At 38.0% G+C, this 20,799-nt stretch overlaps 7 protein-coding genes across 7 annotated transcripts; 5 read left to right on the forward strand and 2 right to left on the reverse strand.

The window, feature by feature from the left end:
• Positions 1-21: 21 nt before the first annotated feature.
• Positions 22-4,458, forward strand: FDP41_004284 (uncharacterized protein; the record flags this gene model as incomplete). Its single annotated transcript, XM_044707682.1, has 4 exons — positions 22-1,800; positions 2,190-2,703; positions 2,918-3,215; positions 3,393-4,458. The coding sequence occupies 4 exons, from the start codon at positions 22-24 to the stop codon at positions 4,456-4,458; spliced, it is 3,657 nt and encodes a 1,218-aa protein (XP_044561702.1).
• Positions 4,459-5,412: 954 nt separating this feature from the next.
• Positions 5,413-7,749, reverse strand: FDP41_004285 (uncharacterized protein; the record flags this gene model as incomplete). Its single annotated transcript, XM_044707683.1, has 2 exons — positions 5,413-6,828; positions 7,102-7,749. The coding sequence occupies 2 exons, from the start codon at positions 7,747-7,749 to the stop codon at positions 5,413-5,415; spliced, it is 2,064 nt and encodes a 687-aa protein (XP_044561703.1).
• A 555-nt stretch (positions 7,750-8,304) lies between these two features.
• FDP41_004286 (uncharacterized protein) lies at positions 8,305-9,153 on the forward strand (the record flags this gene model as incomplete). Its single annotated transcript, XM_044707684.1, has 1 exon — positions 8,305-9,153. The coding sequence occupies one exon, from the start codon at positions 8,305-8,307 to the stop codon at positions 9,151-9,153; it is 849 nt and encodes a 282-aa protein (XP_044561704.1).
• Positions 9,154-9,477: 324 nt separating this feature from the next.
• On the forward strand, positions 9,478-10,929 carry FDP41_004287 (uncharacterized protein; the record flags this gene model as incomplete). Its single annotated transcript, XM_044707685.1, has 1 exon — positions 9,478-10,929. The coding sequence occupies one exon, from the start codon at positions 9,478-9,480 to the stop codon at positions 10,927-10,929; it is 1,452 nt and encodes a 483-aa protein (XP_044561705.1).
• A 211-nt stretch (positions 10,930-11,140) lies between these two features.
• On the forward strand, positions 11,141-12,067 carry FDP41_004288 (uncharacterized protein; the record flags this gene model as incomplete). The annotated part of the gene is made up of 1 exon (XM_044707686.1): positions 11,141-12,067. The coding sequence occupies one exon, from the start codon at positions 11,141-11,143 to the stop codon at positions 12,065-12,067; it is 927 nt and encodes a 308-aa protein (XP_044561706.1).
• Positions 12,068-12,120: 53 nt separating this feature from the next.
• On the reverse strand, positions 12,121-17,388 carry FDP41_004289 (uncharacterized protein; the record flags this gene model as incomplete). The annotated part of the gene is made up of 4 exons (XM_044707687.1): positions 12,121-13,638; positions 13,740-14,661; positions 14,721-15,146; positions 15,218-17,388. The coding sequence occupies 4 exons, from the start codon at positions 17,386-17,388 to the stop codon at positions 12,121-12,123; spliced, it is 5,037 nt and encodes a 1,678-aa protein (XP_044561707.1).
• Positions 17,389-18,075: 687 nt separating this feature from the next.
• Positions 18,076-20,799, forward strand: FDP41_004290 (uncharacterized protein; the record flags this gene model as incomplete). The annotated part of the gene is made up of 2 exons (XM_044707689.1): positions 18,076-19,410; positions 19,551-20,799. Coding segments are annotated over 2 exons (2,584 nt in total), but the record flags the coding sequence as incomplete, so codon positions are not given.

Consider the following 20,799-nt stretch of genomic DNA (forward strand, 5'->3'; position numbering starts at 1 on the left):
CAAGTTCTAACTTACAAAAAAATGTCATCATCGATTATCGATGGAATAAGCGTGGATCAACTATTGACCTATTTGGAACAAGAAAACAAACGGACAGGAATGAGGATGGGTTACAAACTTCCAACACAGATCGATCATCCACACCATTCAAGAATTGAATTATTATGTGGAACATGTGGACATGAATTGGGTCTTTCATCGGAAGCTTCATCATCAAGTGTTACTCAGGTCCGAATGAAACAAATGGATCGAAATTTTATCAGCATTTCCATTCCATTTGATCATCCTTTCGATACCGTTGAACCTTTCATTCCATTGTTGGAATTTAAAAATTTAAAGATGATGTTGAACATGAATGGAAAAGACTTGATTCTTGAATGCAAAAATTGTGGTTCTCAATTGGGAAGTGCTGCATTGCCTTCTCATCATCACAAACCAAAGACCAAAATAGAAGTAGATGTACAGAATCATCATCACGATAAGAAGGAACACTCCATTACTACCGTTCTGAATGGAAAATTATTTTGGAAAGACATTTATCGTTATCAACAAGGAGAAGCATTGAATCCTTTAATTCTTTTGCCAAAAAACTTGAATCTGTCACTTGTTCCCTTCTCGACGAATCAATCTGTCAAGGCCTCACAACAAGCTTCTCGAGAACCAAATGAGATTCGTTTTAAGAAAATTATTCAACGACATGTGGAAGAAGAGGAACGATTGCGCCAAGCTGCTATTGTTACTTCACAAGAGAATTCTACGACAATTGAAAAGTATCAAGCTTATTTAAGAGATGGAGAAATGGTAAAACGAAAAATGTTTAAACGATTACATAATTTGAAAATGAGTGACCAGGATTTAGAGAATGATGACATGTGGAAAAAGTGGCTTTTTTGGTATCGAGACAAAAACATTCCAGCCTTGTATGATAAATTTAATCAATTATTGAGAGATGAATTTCATGGAAATATCAGAGGTGTTCGAAAAATTGAAGAAGTTATTAAGGGACATCTCTTGGAAGATTTTCAATTGCATACATCAGTGTTAAAATTGAAACAGTTGGTGGAGAGTGACGACGCAAACGACAAGTTTGAATTGAGATCCATCCTTCACAGAAGAATTTTCAATGAGGAACTATTGCCATCCAGTTCTTTTGAGGTTTTACCTTATTCGAGTTCTGTATGTGAAGAACATTACAAGGAAAAATTCTTTTGTTTCATCGACTTGACAAAGGCAAACTTTTCCACATTGAGAACATTTGATCCTGACATTTTTGGAGGGGATCACAACATTACTTGGAGACAGTTTCTCAATAAGGAAACCACTTTTGAACTCTTTCATAGCTTTCAATATACTATTCGACATCCAGTTTTTGGAAAATTGAATCACGGATTTTCCACACGAAAGATGATAGAAATAGCAGAGCATGAACAATTGAACATACTCTACAACATGATGAAAAAGCACTTACTGAAAGAACATCCACATTTATTTGAAGAATCTCACTTGTTTGTACCACCCATTCAATGTGCCTCTGATGCATTCTTTTTCTGTTTCAATACTTTACAAGACGCAAAAGTTGTCTTTGATGCTTTGTGTCGATTCGATACTGAACTCTTTCCCAATGTGAAAGATTTAATTCACTTGACCGTCTTTAAGAATCATTATTATTATTTTACCAATGAAGAGATCAATTCAGAGAGTAACTACTGTGGAAATAACCATTTTGATATCTATTTTGATAACCAATTCAATGACAACCAATTCAATAACAACAACAACAATGGGCCACAAAAAAAGATGGTTTGTGGTCAAAGAAATTTTACATTCACAAGAGGCGTGTGAAGAAACAAAATTGACCATTTGTGCCGTCCAATTAGAGGATCGACCGTTCATTGGAGATCACTTTGAGAAGGCATTGGCCTTATTTTCCAGTCATAATAATAATAATTAAGAGAAAGTTCGGTTGTAATGTAACCGAACAACGTCATGAGTTCTGCATGAAATGCCTTCCTTCTTTTTCTAACAATTTTTTATTCGCAAATAATAATGTAATACCGATTGTGTTATTAGGTATACACCTTTTTTGCTAGTTACCTTTCTATCTTGAGCAAGATTGGGTATTCGTTTTGACGATTGACAGTCCATTTCAACGCACATGCTTAAAAAAAAATTCACAACCTCACTGACAGATGGCAGTTGCATCACCACAACCTCGCAATCTCGTTGGTGTGGTGTTCATGACCCTCGCCTTTGTGATGATGATGACTCATCTTGTGCATGGAATTCCTCCAAATTTTGTTCCCTATTCTGCCTTTGATCCTTATCATTACCCCAATTTTACATCAGTTCCTTGTTCCGCGCCAAATGCCAATCTTGTCAATATTTACAAGAGAACAGTTCAAAATTTATTGACAAGCTTTACATTGGCCGAAAAAGATGATTTATTCTTATTAAATTCTATTTTGCAAATTTCGAATCCCGCACCTGCTCCTCAAGAAATTCTTAATAGATATGCTGAAGATTATGGACACATCTTTCATCATGTGCCACTTGTCGTGTTCGTTCCAACTCAAGTCAGTCAGTTGTCAAAATTGATGCGAGCTGTGAAAGTCAATAATTTTGCAGTTCGAGAAGGAGATGATGATGACCATGTGGATCGTTCTGCACAAAAGATCGTTGCCAAGATTAAAGTTGTGATTCGAGGTAAGAAGTTGATGATTGGTTTTTAAAAGTCTTTAAACATGTTCCGAATGATGATTGTAATTTTATAAATTATTTTCAAATATATTTCATTTTCAAAATTACAAATTCCGTGATGATCGGTCGTTGCAACGATGTGAAATGTGGAATGATTTGTGTGATCTTTCCTTTTGTGTGCGCAACTACTAATTTGGAATTGTGTGAAAAAATTCGATAGGTGCTGGCGGAAATGTCGAAGCAGCATCTCAAGTCATTAGCATTGCTGATCATGAAGAAGCAATTCCTCCACTCTACATTCTCATTGACATGGGTTCACGTTACACACAAGTGTCCGACAGCCTCCAAGTGTCAGGTGCCAAAAAGTCCATTTGGGCACAAGCTGGAGCTCAATGGGTTTCTATCGTGCGAGCTGCAGCTGCTCATCATTTGAGACCTTTGGTCGTTCCAGATTATTTGGGAATTACTTTGGGAGGATCGTTATCGATTGGTGGAATTGGAGCTGATTCTGTTTTTAGGTTTGTAGTGAAATGTTAAATGATGAAAATGATGAAAATATGATTCATTTGAAATGGTTCAATGTTTTTGAAATGATTGGTTTACATGAAATGATGTGTTTTGAACTAATTGGTGATCATGACTGTGATGAAAACCTTAACGAATTAATTCAATTGACAAAATTGTGTGACATTTAGAGGTCCAGCAGCTGCTCATGTCGCAGAATTGGAAATTGTCAAAAGTGATGGCGACATTGTCAATGTCACCTCCTCTTCCACTCTCTTCCGATCTGTCTTGGGTGGAATGGGCCAATTTGGAATCATCTCACGCGTTCGATTGAATTTGGAATCGAATCATCCAATGACTCGAATTTATCATTATGTCTCTACTGATTTGAATGTCTTGATTAAGGCAGCGGATCAATTACAAATTGTCAATTCTCAAAATGAGGTGATTCAGACCATTCAAACGTTCTTTGTTCCTGACACTTTGTTTTATATCCAAATTTGGGCATTGAATGGAAGAACGACTTATCGATCACCACAAGAAAAAGAACAAGTTGAAGCATTATTGGCAAAGAATTTAACCTATGTCTTCATGTTGGAAATTACCACAAGATTTGACACTCAAGCACCAAGTATGGAAGAAATTGCTGCATTGACAGGTCAGACATTTGACTTGTCAGTGGTCGATGACATGCCCACCAATGTCTGGGATGAAAGATTATTCTATTTCACCATTCCAGGTTTAATTGCAAGTGGACAATGGTTCCAACGACACACTTGGATGAATATTTATCTTGCTGGAGATGTCTTTGAAAGAGATCCAACCACAAAATTGAGTGATTTCGATCGTTTAATTGCAAATTGGACACCTGCAACAACCACTGGATTTGGACACATTGGATTGTATCCCTTATTGAATTCACAATTTAACAGTGTTCCATTTGTATCCATTCCAAAAACTTCAAAATGGTCTTATTTGTTGGTCATTGGAAGAGATGAACCAACAGGAACTGATTCTGGATTGAATGATCAAGTGTTTGACAATCGACGTATTTGGGATTTGTTTACCAAGAGGACCATATTCCAATTGGATCGACCACATGCTACTTTGTATGCAGATAATTTGATTCCTAACTTTAGAAGAAGTGATTGGATGGCAAACTTTGGAAAATGTGTTTGGAGAGATTTTGTGGCAGCAAAACATGAATTTGATCCAAAGAGAGTTTTTGCTGATCCTAGAAGTATTTTCAAGAATTGAAAATGACTAATAGATCTCCAAATAAAGTTTCCATTTGGTGATGAAAGTTGAACAAAATGGTCAACATTAATATAATAATAATATTTAAATAATATTAAATGGAAAGGCATGTTCACAGAGAGAGTTTATTATGATGTTTACTTCTTGGGACACCTAGGGTTTCAATGGTGGTTGAAGTTGACAACTCAGCGAGAAGCAGGAACATAAGCAACACTTCCCATCAATGGACGGGTTGGAACTCTAATTTCGCTCGATCCAAGTATCTCAGAGGTGAATGCGACACAATGTCCTTGCTAGACGTGATTTTTCAATTCGGAATAATGGTTCACTAAATAAACATTCTTTGAACGCACTGAGCAAAATTGCATCTTTGGGAGCGAATGAGGTGATTTTTGAATGATGGATGACATTAGGGACATTTGTAAATCCATTCACTGTTTTCAATGAATCATTCATCACCTTTTGGATTGCTCGTCGAATTTGTGAGTTTAAAAGCTGAGGATGAAGTAGAAAATTTTAAGGGAAGCAAATGAGGTGAATGAATTTTCAAATGTTGAACTCGACGTTTCAAGATATGCATCCAATATTTTACATTGAGAGATTGTTCAAAATTTGGAAAATAATAACACAAGATTGTCAGAGGATGTTTCATTGGAATTTTGGTCTTGATCAATTTGTTCGAGATGAAATCTTCATCGACTTGTTGTTTTGTGTTGCGAGAGAGTTTGAAGGAATTCAAGAAAGGCATTTTTTTGAATGTGAAAGTTAAGTTGTAAGTTTCGCGTTCACATCAATCGTGGTGGCAAACGACAAGTAGGTCATAATGGAAAAATGATCTTCTTCCTTTTCAAGTTCATGTGTTGTTCTTGTGACATCGCCATATTCTCATGATGCTCATCCTTATGTTCCATGAATAAATTTAATGAAAATATTCAACGAATGTTAATTTTTAGTTCATGTGAACACAATGATTCCAAAATTTACTTCTTTTTTCTTCACAAAGCTTACTTGTAAATCATTATCGGTTGCCAATTGTTTTGGTGTTTGTCCAATCTTGTCTTTTGTAGATGGATTGGCTCCACTTTGATACAAATATCCACATAATTTCTCAGCAATATTCTTTTCTTTGTGTTTACAAGCTAAATGAAGAGGAGTTTCTCCCTTCTCGTTTTGAACATTCATACTATCCTTATGAAGAAGTGTCAATAATAAATTCACTGTTTTCACATTTCCATTTTGTACAGCCAAGTGAAGTGGAGTATTTCCTAGAGCATCTTGTTCTTTCATCATGGAAGCACAAGCACTTGGATTTAAAAAGGCAAGTCTGTTAATGAGAGGATCTGTTCCTTGAGTGGCAGCATGATGAAGAATATTTTGTTTCTTGTCATCTCTTGAAGTGGGTCCGAATACGACTGCTGGATTTGTATTCAATAGAATGTATTCGACAATATTTAAATGTCCATTGGCAGCAGCTCTCATGATTGGAGTTCTTCCAAATTTGTCCTTTGCATTCAATAGGACCTTATTTCCTGTTTGTGAGGCAATGGCAGTCGATGAACTGTTGGAAGCTTCAGCAGATTCGCTCACTAGGAATTTCACAGTTTCAATTTTGCCTAATTCACATGCAATATGTAACACAGTGCTTGAATCGCTTGTTTTAAAGTTATAGTCTCCTTCGAACATGCTGCACATGGTTTTTGCAGCTTTGAAACATTTTCTGGCACTTTCTAAATCTCCAACTTCTTCATCTTGACAAGCTCTTGTAATCAATAATTGTAATGGACTCTTTCCATACTTGTCTCGAACATTAATTTTAGCTTTCAATTGGCAAAGAATGCTTATGGCTTCAGTTGCTCTGTGACTGCAAGCCCAATGAAGTGGTGACGATTCAAATTCATCAGGAGCAGCTATATTACACTTGTATTTTGATACTAGAACGAAAATTAAGGAAGATCGATCATATTTTGCAGCTTGATGGATGAGGAATGATCGAGGTTTTTCCTTGTCTCTCAATTTTCTAATTTCCTTGTCCGTCCATGAATAAAATTCTTGCATTCCTTCTGTGGACTCTGATTTCGCTTTGGCACACATTTCACTGTATTGTGTGACAAATTCTTCAAATTTATCTGAGCTCGTATGATCATCATATTCAGGATTTTTCACAAATTTGTATAAAATATAATGATACATCATGGAAGGTTTGATTTGATTCAATTCCGTGATACTAGCATACAGTGAATCCTCTGCTGTGTTGACAGGTTCATTGTCTTGATACATGTCTTCATTTGCGGCTGGAGTGGCTGCAGCATCCGTCTCTTCGTTAGTCACAAATGAAACTGGAGTGCCAACTGTTGGAGAATCTTCAAAGACCTATATTGTTGTGTGATGTATTTCAATCATATGACAAGTGTGTGACATATTTTAGTGGAGCGCAAAGAATCCATTACGATCATGATGAGTATGTGACATTTTGTGGTTCAATCACACAAATTCGTTGATGATCATATTAGTATTATTGGTCAATGATGCCGCCACCACCATCATTATCATTTTTCACACAAAATGTTCACAACACACACACATATTGATAATAATTTGAATTAATGGTTGCAAAAAACCAACACATTCAAACAAAAAACCTACCGTTGAGGATATTGCTGTTGAATTCATCACTGCTTGCAATTCGGATTTTTGTTGTTGTGATCCAGCACTTTCCAACACGACTCCACTCTCACCCGATGAAGAAGCTGTTGAAAGTACATCATTGTTATCATCAACAATCATCTGTGATGATACATTGACAGCAGCAGCACTATCATTGTTATTGAATTCTCGTGGAGTGGTATTTCCGTGTGAACTCTTCGATGATGACAGCACCTCCTCATCAATACTCGAAATTGAAAGATTTCTCTGCAACGTTCCTTCTAAATCACCTGTTGAAACACCTTGAGTGTTGTAGTGATGAAAATGTCCAGAATGTATGGTCGTCGTCGTTGCTGTGACTGGACTCGTGGGTGTCGAACAACTCTCTTGCTGAGAAGGTAATAACGCATGAGGTAATGAATTTCTACCACCACCACCGGATGAAGCCTTTGAAAGAGCAGAGGATGATTTGACCGTAAGTGTTCCGGATTTTGTGGTGGTCTTCTTCTTTGCTGCTTTGGCGAGACTTGAGAAGGTTTGTTTGAAAGCGTTCCATTGAGAAGTGGGATAAAAGTCTTCGTCTTTGACTCCGATTTTGGGTCTTGCTGTTCCAGAACTAGAACCAGAGCCTGAAGAACGGGTGGACATATTGTTGTTGTTCAGAGTGTGAGGATTGTGGTTGTTGTGGTGGTGATATCGAAGCGTGTTGTTGGAATTCAACAAAAATTTTGGAAAACTTCGGAAGAAGTGAGCAGAACAGCGATGAGAATTTGGAGTTTGAGCTGTTGGTTGTTATCAATGCCGAACGGAAGGATAGAGTTTGAATGTTATGAGGAAGTTGTTGTTTCTCGTGGTTGAAATGATCAGAAAGTATATGCAATTTTTATGAGTTGGAAAAAAATTGCGTCAAATGTCAATCAAATCATGAAAATATGTGAGCGTTGAGTGTTCTGTAAATTGAAGGGGATTACCTTACTTGTCCCTTGTGCGTTGTTTCTTCTTGAACACAACATCAATATAAAGAAGTGTTGAATATACGAGGGATTGTGAGATAATTGCTCTTTGGTTTACAACAACGTTGTGGGCATCATTTTTCCATAATGGTTCATCATCCTACAATTTCATCTCTTCATCATTTAATAGGTCCATGAAATCAACAAATTCAAACTTCAAAGGATGATGAGAGTTCACAAAGGAAGAAAAATGCAAACAGAAAAATCATTATGTTTCAATTCCTCTTCATTTCCAGTCGTTGAAATTCCTTCATCTTCCGAGGTGCAACAGAAGAAGAAATACTTCATTCCTAATACCTCTGGTTATGATTATGATGAACAATATCCATTCCTCTCCAATGATCTTTCTCAACAAACCAAGCAAGCCTTTCATAATATCGTGAAGGCTTTTCAAGAGAAAATTCCAAACTTTGTCCTTTCATGGATTGAACACATGGTGATAACGGTACAGAGAGAAGAAGACTTCTCTTCATGTCTATCCGTATTGATGAAGGAATTTAATTATCAGTTGCCGGCTTGCAGAATGGTGGTGGCTGCAAGCCCTTTTGAAGAAGAAGAGAAGAGGGATCATCAAGTAAAACCACTCGTACAATTACAAGCTACATGTTCCGTACCACATTTGTTCGACGTTGGTTCATCTTTCTCCCAATCGGAAGAGAAGAAGAAAGAGGAAGAATTAGAATTCAAAACCATCACTCGTTATCATGTCGGCCAACGCTACAGTGAAAGTGCTGCCTATGCCAATGTTTTGTACGTGAGTGGGCAAGTTCCCGAGGATGATGGAAAGAAAGACATTAAAGGTCAAACGAAGGAGGTTCTGGATGCCTTGGATCAGCGATTGAAGGAGGCAGGAACTGACAAGACTAAACTCTTGATGGTTCAAATCTTTCTTGCTTCGATGGAAGATTTTAATGGCATGAATGAGGTGTGGGATCAGTGGGTCCCTAAAGAGAATGCACCACCACGGGCGACTGTGGAGGCAAAATTGGCAAGACCTTACTGGAGAATTGAATTAGTGGCCACTGCTGCCTTGTTGTAGAGAGCAATGGTAGTTAATGGTGTGTAGTCATCCGAGTCATGGCCATGAAACCGTTTTAGTATTGGGTTTGTGCTGAAGAAGCATTAGTAGTTCGTTCTCTTGATTCCGCAAGAGATGTTCGCTCATCACTGTTTTCTTTGGGGTTTCAGGAAACTGTGAACATGCTCCTTTTCATCTCCTTTTGCGGTGTGAACTTGTTGCGTGTTGAGAAACACAAATAAATCCATCAAAAGAACAACACGAAAATCATCACACACACAACAAAAAAATATTCAAACACTTTTAAATTATTAAAACACAACACCACGATTGATCGGATCAACAATGTCAACACCACCCAACAAGCTCTCTGTCAAAGTTGAAGGTAATCAACTCATCTTTTATAATCCCAATAACGAAGTGGATGATAATGTTGGAATCACCTTCCACAGAACATTGAGGATTCCCGATGACGGAAAGATCTACCCTTTGCCACCTTCGTTGGGCACATTTCCAGTGAAACGAGTCGATGATTACATTGATCGAGTGCCTGAGGCTTGGAAGAAACAAGGAGGAGTGTTCATTCCACTCTATCAAAGAGAAGCCATGTGGTTGGAATTTATGAATTTCAACTCGGAATACCCTCATGCTTTGAAAATTGCCGTCGGAAAAGTCAATGCCTTATCAGGAGAAACTTGGGACGAACAAATTAAGAAACGAAATGTTCAAGATTATGTCGTCACACCCTTACAACCATGGTTAGATGGTATCAATGCAGGAGATGGATACATTAAACAATTTGTGGCCATGCCACTTGGACAAGGTTACACCGTCGAAGGTCAAGTCACAGGCGAGGAAAAAGTCGGTGGAACACAAATTATTGCCTATGCACCACATCATGAGAAACGTGTGCAGAAATTCCCATCCTCAAGAACAACGACTAGTACCCTCATTTCCACTCCTCCACCACCACAACAACCACCTTCAAAACCACCTTCCTCTTTTGGTTTCTTGGGTGGCATGATAAATAAGTTATCTGGAACAACCACCACTACTCCAGTACCACCACCTTCACTTATTCCTCCAAAAACAAACCAACCACAATACTCTCCACCACCACTTTCACTTTATTCAATGTCAACTACACCTTGTTCATCAATGATCAATAGTAGTACTGATTATTATCAACCCATGTGCTCCTCCTCATCATCGTCGATGAACATACCTGCATCATCTGCTCCACCACTTCCACAATGTGAATCCTTGTCTTCGAACACTCTCTGCTCCTTTGATGATGCTGAACAAGTCAAGCCAATGCCACGTTCGTCTTGTCCTCCTTCTGTGAAACAACACTCTGAAAAGAAACGAAAGGAAAATGTCAAATCAGAAAATAGCAAAGCAAAAGAATTGGGTCTTGCAGCAGGTGGCAAAATGAAGCAACAAATTATTGAAGATCCTTATGGTCACACCTTCTGGGATGAGTCCACAAAATCGAGAATTTTCATTCACATTGTCAATAGTGAAATGTATAAGGAAATCACTGGTGAGGATGTACCACCCACGCCAATCACTGCTCAGACCTATGCCAGTTACAATTATCCATGGTTTGATTTCTATAATGAAGATGTCGGCTCCGTAGGAAAGAGTAATATTTTGTCTCAAGTGAAAAGTGTCAAGGAAATTGATCAAGAGAAATATGCTTGGCCTCAACAAAACGACTCCTCAGTTCCTATTCATAATGTGACAACTTACAAGGCAACATTTAATAAGAATGATGTGAGAGATGGAGATTGGTAAAAAGGCCTCTCAATAAAATTCAAATTGTACATCAAAGAATTGAAACTTTTGAATAACTGTACAAGTTTTTAAAAAGATTTGTAAAAAGAAAGCACACACAAAAATGCATCGTCATGTCAAGCTCAATTTGATCAATCTCTTCACTCCAACGAATTTTCCAAGCCATGATGATGATCGTATTCATTGTTTATATACAAAATTACAAAACAAGATGAAGCTGTTCAAGGGCAGAAATTTACCGTTTGCAATGAATATTGAAAACATTCGAGTCTTTGATAACCAAGAAAACGACGAATTCTCCGATATGGGGGACGTTAAAATATCGTACAATTTGAATTGTATTTTAGTGAGCCGATGTAACCAATCGAGAATTGATATTTTTGATTTACAAACTAAAGCCTTTAAATACTTTCTCTTGACACCGACCTCCACACCTAGATTTATGTGCATTGAGGAAAATTATGAAAATGATACATCATTGATCTTCGATTGTCAAGAAAGTGTTTTCAAATGTAATTTAAAACTTTGTATTGAAGGTGCTGCAGCAGCGAGCAACCTGGATTTGGTGCAACATGGAAAAATTTGGGAAAGCCATTATTGTGCATGGCCTCAAGGCATTGCAATTTTTAGGTCTTCAGTGTTTGTTTGTGACATTCTGAGAAATCGTGTGGTTGAGTTGAATATTTCCAACGGACAATTCATATCTGAGTTCACAGTCGACCGTGCTTTTTCTATTGCATTCGCATCGATTCCATCATATTCAGCATTATACTGTACTGATGAAACAAAAAAGTACATGATTGTTACCAAAATTGAGAAAGCCAGTAGTATTCAAATATTTAGTCAATGCAAGGATGATCAAGGAGTCTGTTCATGGACAAGCGTCAAACGTCTCGAGATGGATTCCGTTAAAAATCCCAGTGGAATTGTGTGTGACAACAAGCACATTATTGTGTCAGAATGCGATTATAGAAAAATTCAAGCCTTCTCATTGGAAACTTTTGAATTTATTTGTTCGTTTGACCTTGGAGATATTCACACGAATTCATATCCACATGGAATATGCTTGAATGAATCAACTGGTGAGCTGTTTGTTTGTGGGGCTGATTGTGGCTTTGATTACTGTGAGGTTTTCTGAAATGAATTACGAAATTTATTCTCGAAAGTATTGCAAGTTGGAATCAAACCAAACTACTGTTTCCTAAAATTCTTCATAATTGCTCTTACTTTGTTCAAGAAAAAGTTTTGAATAGAGAACATGACCAAGTTGAACAAACTTGAAGGTTTTACACAAACCAAAGCACAAAAAGAAGCAAATCTGAAAAGCATTCCAAATAGCACTACCATTCCAATCGTAAGTTCCAATTCATCCCATTTGTAACCCATATTTTCCATGCTCGTCGTCGTGTTATACAAGTGCCTGTATTTTTCAAGCTCAATAAGGTAAATGTTTTCATGACTATATGTCAAGTAGGAGAGTGCTGGGAAAATATTAATTGGGAAATACATGTCACGGAGTGTTGGAAGAGGAGTTGTCGAACCACTGAACACATTGAATATGAACACAATCACTACAGAGGTTAATTGAGCCACATTTGGCTTGACAAGAATACTAACGAAATATCCCAATCCATAAGAGGCCCAATAGACTAAAAACAGAGTATAGTAATATTCCAACACGGAAGCTTGAGGAGCAACTGTGGTATAGTAAATGGTCAAGAAAACTATGGGTGCGAAAATATTCACAATTAACATGGACATGTCCTTTGCCCAAAAATAGCAAAAAGTACTCAGACCTGTTTGACTCTCTCTGTAGAAGTTCAAGTATTCTTTTCCAAAAACTCTCAGGGCAGCCATCGATCCCATCAATGCCATCGAAAGAGACATTAATGCAGAGATGGTAGCAATTGGATCCTCTGTAGGTTGTTTACAAACTTTTTGTAAATCTCCTGGACATTTTTCATAGACATTGGCTGGAGGAGGGCCCACATAGACCTTATTGTAAAACAGTAATCCAAGGAAGGAAGCACATAGAAAGATGAGTGAAAAATCGAGAACAAGACTTGGTAATCCTCTCAATAATTGTACAATACTTCGTTTGAAACATATCCAAAATTGTGCAAAATATGGAAGTCTTGGGTTGATGAATTTTCGTTTGGTTCTTGGAGTGGGAGCCGTCACAAGAGATTGTTTCTCAATAGAGTAACGATTCAATGCATTTTCGGAATTGACTGAAAGAGTGGTCGTAGAAGTGGTCGTCTCTCTATCAAGGAAACCTCCAATTCCAAGACTTGCTCGAGCATTGTCATCATATTTGTGTTTTCTCTCTTCCCAATACTCGGGTAATGAATGAGGATCGAAATTTGGATCCTTCTCATTTTCAACCATACCTGCTGAGATGTCAATAATAAAATCTGCTAAGTTAATTCCATTGAGTTTCACAAATCCAAATTCCTTTTCAAAATATTCTTCGACTCGGTCCACTGGTCCTAAATAAATAGTTCTTCCTCCTTTTCCGAGAAGAAGTAAAGTATCGAACATTGTGAAAATTTCATATCGAGGTTGATGGATGACAGTGATGACATTGATGCCTACTCTGGAAATATTTTGAAGGGCTTCACACACTTCTTTGGAGCTTGCGCTATCGAGTCCACTTGTTGGTTCATCAAGAAAGAGAACCAAAGGAGAGGATACTAACTCGATTCCAACCTGTTGATTGAATATTGGTTAACGTTGTGAAATTTTAGATACCAACGCGATAAAAGTTATCTCACACAATTTGAGATGTGAAGCAGTACAAACAAACTTACGTTCACTCTTTTTCTTTGACCTCCTGAAATTCCTCTCTTCTCTTGATCTCCAATGACAGAGTGTCTGACATCTTCCAAATTTAGAACCTTAATGACATCATTCACAATGGCATCAATTTCTTGTTTAGACTTTTTTGAATCTAAGCGAGTTCTTGCAGAAAAGTACAAGGTTTCCTCCACGGTCATGGTAGGAATCATGATATCATCTTGCGGCACAAATCCAATTCTTCGATTGTAATTGGACAATTTTTCCTCCACTCCATTCACAAAAACTTTTCCAACTTGAGTTCCGTAATATGCTCGATTGGCCAAAGTCGTAATGAATGTGGATTTTCCGCAACCAGACAATCCCATGACAGCAGTTAATTGTCCATGTTTGATTTCTCCTGTCACACCATGAAGAACTTTCTTTCCCGAGCCTCTCAAAATAAGTCCAAGATTGTCAAATCCAATATCGACAGTGAAATTGTCTTGAACAAAACTTGCTGTTGCCATCGATGATGTGATTAAATCTCTTCTTTGTTTTGCTGAAAACAGAGAAGATTTTTCACCGAGTTCTCTTCTCTTTTTTCTTAATTTGGCACTAATTTTCACATACATTTTGAACGCAATTTCATAAATGACATTAATCATGAAAATAAAAAACAAAATACTTCCAAAGAGTATCAATCCACCGACAGTCATTTGATCCGTACTGCTACCTTCTGGACACAACGATAAAAACCATGAACATTCACTTGGTCGAACGGAACCAGGTGCACAGAAATAACCAGACGGGCAAATGATTTTCACAGTTGCATTTGGACAATAATATCCTTTTGGACAGAGTTGATAAGTGATGGAACCTTCAGGGCAGTATTGAGTTGATTCGCATGTGGCCATGGTGTGAGTATTTTCACAATAATATCCTTTGGGACATGGTCTATGTTGTTGATGTCAATTAATTTCTCCAAATTTGGTTGTAAATGAAATTCAACCTACGTTTTGGTAATGGTTCCATTTGGGCAATAATCAATGGTATCATTGTTATACTCGCAAAAGGAAGGTTGCAACACTGAATTATCCACACAATAAGTGTCTTGTGGACACAACAAGGATGAATAATTAAAAGGTTGTCTCTCTTCCACGATCACTTCTCTTCCTAAATTACAATAATCACCTTTTTCACACATGGTTAATCCCATCAATGCAATGGTTGAATTTTTAAATTTCATTTTCTTCACAAAATGTCCAGGACTTGCTGGAATTGGTCTTAAATAACTTGTGGTACAGAGTGTTCCATTGGGACATGAAAAGGATTTGCTAAGACCTTCTCTGTAACATGATTCCATATTGGAAGAGGCTGAACATTTTTCTGGATAGATCAAACCAAGGGACGAGCAAACATAGCCATAAGGACAAGGAATTCTTTGAATTGTAAAAATGTCAACAGTCAATCATTTGCAAAACCCAAATGAAAAGAAAGATCTATCACTTACTTGATTCCCTTAATGCAATAACTACCAAGTGGGCACGTAGTGACATAAATCGATCGATCGACAAACATTCCTGGTGCAACATCTTGTGAAATAGTGTTCATTGAAAAATCCGCACATAAATGCCCATCCAGACACGAATTCACAATCATGGCAAAATGATTTTCATCGAAAGGTTTTGGAGGAGACAAGACACATTGATCTTTAAAGTCCTTTAAAAACACGTTATCTGGATCATTTCTCAACGTGTCACAAACTAATTGATATCTTTTTTCAGCTTCAATTTCCCATTTCTTTCTTGTCAATGAAAGAAACAAGTGTTGATTATTGAGAGAATTGAAAGTATGAATAATTGTTCCAGGTAAGGTCATGGAATTCACTTGTTTGAGAATGGTTTCACCTTGAGTTTGATTGGAGAGTTGAATGGTCATGGCATAAATGGTCATATCCTTACTTGTTTGCAAGAACAATTGAGTGTGCCAATAATTGTGAAAGAAAGTATAGAGATTTCTTGAATCTGTGAAGGAATTGAAGATGCTGCTTTCGCAATACATGAATTGAGTGTCACTGATACACAAGGTACGATTTGGAGCATTTGAACTATTTCCTAAATATGGTAATTGACAAATCACAGATGGATTCAAATGGCCTGTTAAATCATAGGACGGTTGTCCATTCACAGTCGTTGTAATATCCGACAATCTTGATGTAATGGAAACAAGCTCATCATTCAAATCCACTACTTTTTCAATATTATTTTTACAAGACCGAGTCAATGGATCTAAATATTGATTTGAAATGCAATTAAACAAAAACGATCTTCCAGCAGTGTTCGTATTTGGAAAAGTAATTTCAGAGTATTCACTAAATTCATAAATATGATGTAACAAGAATTTGTAATTGTCCTTTGTTGCTCCTTTTCGTTTGAGTCCTAAACCTAAAAAGATGTTTTGAGATTTTGGAAAATTCACATTGTAGCATGAGGTCGTATAGGACATTGAGAGAGGTCTTCGAATCCATTCTGGAATTAAACTTGCATGCGTAATGACAGTATTTGCATCTCGGACCTCATAGAATGATGTGTATTGATCTTCAAAGTTGAAATTAATGTTTTTTCCAATCGAGTGATCAAATTCATACACTCTTACTTCCTTTTCTGAATAGATGGTGATTAATGTTCTTCCATAAGAATTGTAATAAATGTTATCTGGATGAATTCTCATGGCTGCATTGTACTTAAATGCTCCATACTGTGTAGAAACATCCAATCGAATCTTTGATGACTTGTCAAATTTCTCTGGATAAATAAACCATGTCGTTGCCACACGTTTCGCATAGCAATCAAAAAAGATGATCTTGAAATAACTTGAATATTTCAACAGAACAACTGCATAGGTACGAGAGAAATCGCGCAAATCTCTCATCATTTTCAATTGTACCACTTCCATGAGATCCTGTCCATCCAATTGATAGTCCCATGGAGAGGAAGGAGATGAGCTTTTGAAATCATCCAAAACGTACAAATAAATAGCATAATGATTTGTTTTATGTGAGGACAAAGTCTCTCTCTGAATCCATGCCACATAATCACGTGAATATGAAGAAGTAAGAGAAGCCATACTTTTTGGTAAACCCTCAAAAAGCATGATCGATGGAGAGTATAGGCGACTGTGAAAAAGTACACGTTGATGGTAAGGACTTTCTGTGGAGACTTGAATGATGAGTCCATTTCGAAAGGCTTTGACAAGACCTTGTTCGAGAGCGACCACACCCATCACTCCATAACATCCTTGTAATTGGTCGTCATCGACAGGGTCATTATCATGGACTATATGAACGGAATTTTCACCACATTCCATCGAAAAGGATCCATTGAAGATGGAAATTTCTGCCAATGGTTGAGGTGTGGATGCAAATGGATTGACATGTTCACACCAAGTATCGAAATATAACTTGGTTGAATTTGAAGTGGCAGAAGAAGAACACACTTGATTGGCATTTGAAGGGCCGAAATATAATTCTCTGGCTTCAAGAATAGATGATGACAAGACAAGAAGAAATGCCAACAGAAGGAATGGCAGTGAACTGCAAAAGTAGCACAACGCGGACGCGAGAACGGTTGAGGCGGTATGTGATGACATTGGCTTTTGCGAAATGATGGCTCGTGTTGACATTTTTTTCGAGCTCGAAAAGGCATTGTTACATTGTTTCGCCTCGTTCATGGTTCGAGTTTGCAATGGAATTAGGAAATGAATTAGAAGCAACTCAGAAACGAAATTGTCAGCAGGGGTGACCATCGTTTGAAATCTACCGCTAGTGTTACTACTGGCTTTGGTGTGACTTTATTCCAGTTTCTTTGAAGATTTTTAGCCGTCAATTTGCTTGGATGTAAATAATATTTGAGTCACACATGTTTGACAAAAATGGTAATGGTATTAATAACAAAAGTGAGGCAAAAATTTTATTGAAAGTTTGATTGACCCCAAGTGGGATCAAGTGAGGCAAAAATGAATTGCTCACAAGCTGAACGATTCGTTTTTCAAATGTTGCAGCTGATGTGGTTGAAATGTCTTTCACTGGAAACGATTGCTTGGTGACGTTGGGAAAAGCGTTCTCTCGTTCCTCCTTTACCCTCTCATCGACAGATTTTGAAAATTTACTTTACTAACTATCCATGAATCAAACAACACATAAATAGCCCAATAAAACATCACAGTAGTCTTCTTATGTGTGCGCAACGAGTTTTTTCGCTGGACTAATTCTATCGTCCGTTATCCAAGCGAATCTCTGCTCACTCCATCAACTAGTTGAGTATTAAATTGATGATTGAGAGTGAAAGAAATGAAAATTTCATTAAAAAAATGTTCAGTCATCAATTTACTACGCCGCAAGCCATTCCTGCTGCCTCCCAACAACAACAACAACGAACAGCGAATGATGCACAACAACAACAGAGAAGAGGTCTCCCTCAAGAAAGCATCACGGGTCTCCCGATCCGACAGCAAGCAATGCAACAAGAAAATCCACAACCACATATTAAAACAACCCGATTGAAATTAACCAAAGCAGCAACTTCTAAATTGTATTATATTTGTAAATTTCCAAAACCTGTAGATTTCAAAGCAATGGATGGAGAAGTAAAGATTAGACTCAAAGGTAAAGAAGATGAAGCTGCTGATATGGAAGAAAAGCCACAAGAGGAGCAAGAAGCACCGGAAACCGAAGAGAACATGAATAAGCCAAAAGTCAAAAGAAAGCAAAAGCAAGAGTATATTCTTGAAAACACAGGCACACCAAAGAAAGCTTTTGAAGCAATTCCAGAGGAAACTCAAGATGCCAAATATGCCATTTTCTTCACTAGACAAAATCCCATGACTGGAGAGAATGAATTTGGTGTTCTTCCTGTCAGTTCTCAGTGGCTAAACTTTAGACCAAGAATTCTAAAATCTCTTCTTGCTCAACAAGTCGAGGTGGCTGAAAAACAAATGAAACAAAAAGCAGAGCAAATTGAAAAGAGAATGATGAAAATCAAGCCTTCACTTGAACAAGAGTTGAAACACTCCAGAAAGATAAAAAAAGAAAAGGAAATTGTGGATGAAATGGATTTTGAGGAAGTTGTTGACGATGACGAAGAGGGAGAATTTGGAAAGCTTTCACGTGAGGCCAGAATGGAGGCAAAACGAGTGTTTGGCTCTGATGAAGAAAATTCCGAATCTGAAGAATCTGAAGACTCCGATGATGAAGACAAGGAAAGAAAGGAAAAAGAAAAGCACTCTCGAATGGAGTATTCAAAATTATTGAAAAAGGAGAGAGGAGAATTGAATGAAGAAGAGGAAGAAGATGAACTCAAAGAAAAAGTTAAGGAAGAACAAAAAAAGAGAAAGAAAGAGGCAGAATCCAAAGCAGAAGTGAAACTTGAAGAACCTGAAATGAAAAAGATCAAAACTGAATCACCACCATTAACATCCTCGAGCTCTTCTTCATCAGCAGAAGCAAAACTCAAACAAGCCATGCTCAAATATCTCAACAAGAAGGGACAAGTGAAAACAAGTAGATTCAAGAAAAAGTTTTTCAAAGATTGTAAAACAGAAGAAGAGAAGGAACAGAGAAAGCAAGTGATTTTGCAAATCATGAAAGAAATTGGTGCCAAGACCTACGATGAACAAGGTCATAAGGTTATCAGATTGGATCCATTGGTCTCTACAACCCAATAAACCCAAATGAACACACATTCAAACATCCCATTATCCTAGACTGTAACACGAACGTGTTTAAGTTTGTAAAAAACTATTTTAGTAATAATATTGATCAAAACATTGCTCAAAAAATTGTTTAGTTTGTGTCTATCATTACATACCACCAACATGATCCTTGGGTTTGGGTTTGGGTTTGGGTTTGGGTTTGGGTTTGGGGTTTGGGTTTGGGTTTGGGTTTGGGTTTGGGTTTGGGTTTGGGTTTGGGTTTGGGTTTGGGTTTGGGTTTGGGTTTGGGTTTGGGTTTGGGTTTGGGTTTGGGTTTGGGTTTGGGTTTGGGTTTGGGTTTGGGTTTGGGTTTGGGTTTGGGTTTGGGTTTGGGTTTGGGTTTGGGTTTGGGTTTGGGTTTGGGTTTGGGTTTGGGTTTGGGTTTGGGTTTGGGTTTGGGTTTGGGTTTGGGTTTGGGTTTGGGTTTGGGTTTGGGTTTGGGTTTGGGTTTGGGTTTGGGTTTGGGTTTGGGTTTGGGTTTGGGTTTGGGTTTGGGTTTGGGTTTGGGTTTGGGTTTGGGTTTGGGTTTGGGTTTGGGTTTGGGTTTGGGTTTGGGTTTGGGTTTGGGTTTGGGTTTGGGTTTGGGTTTGGGTTTGGGTTTGGGTTTGGGTTTGGGTTTGGGTTTGGGTTTGGGTTTGGGTTTGGGTTTGGGTTTGGGTTTGGGTTTGGGTTTGGGTTTGGGTTTGGGTTTGGGTTTGGGTTTGGGTTTGGGTTTGGGTTTGGGTTTGGGTTTGGGTTTGGGTTTGGGTTTGGGTTTGGGTTTGGGTTTGGGTTTGGGTTTGGGTTTGGGTTTGGGTTTGGGTTTGGGTTTGGGTTTGGGTTTGGGTTTGGGTTTGGGTTTGGGTTTGGGTTTGGGTTTGGGTTTGGGTTTGGGTTTGGGTTTGGGTTTGGGTTTGGGTTTGGGTTTGGGTTTGGGTTTGGGTTTGGGTTTGGGTTTGGGTTTGGGTTTGGGTTTGGGTTTGGGTTTGGGTTTGGGTTTGGGTTTGGGTTTGGGTTTGGGTTTGGGTTTGGGTTTGGGTTTGGGTTTGGGTTTGGGTTTGGGTTTGGGTTTGGGTTTGGGTTTGGGTTTGGGTTTGGGTTTGGGTTTGGGTTTGGGTTTGGGTTTGGGTTTGGGTTTGGGTTTGGGTTTGGGTTTGGGTTTGGGTTTGGGTTTGGGTTTGGGTTTGGGTTTGGGTTTGGGTTTGGGTTTGGGTTTGGGTTTGGGTTTGGGTTTGGGTTTGGGTTTGGGTTTTGGGTTTGGGTTTTGGGTTTGGGTTTGGGTTTGGGTTTGGGTTTGGGTTTGGGTTTGGGTTTGGGTTTGGGTTTGGGTTTGGGTTTGGGTTTGGGGTTTGGGTTTGGGTTTAA

Source organism: Naegleria fowleri (genome assembly GCF_008403515.1).
Source record: "Naegleria fowleri strain ATCC 30894 chromosome Unknown tig36, whole genome shotgun sequence".
In the NCBI taxonomy this organism is placed as follows: domain Eukaryota; phylum Heterolobosea; class Eutetramitea; order Acrasida; family Naegleriidae; genus Naegleria; species Naegleria fowleri.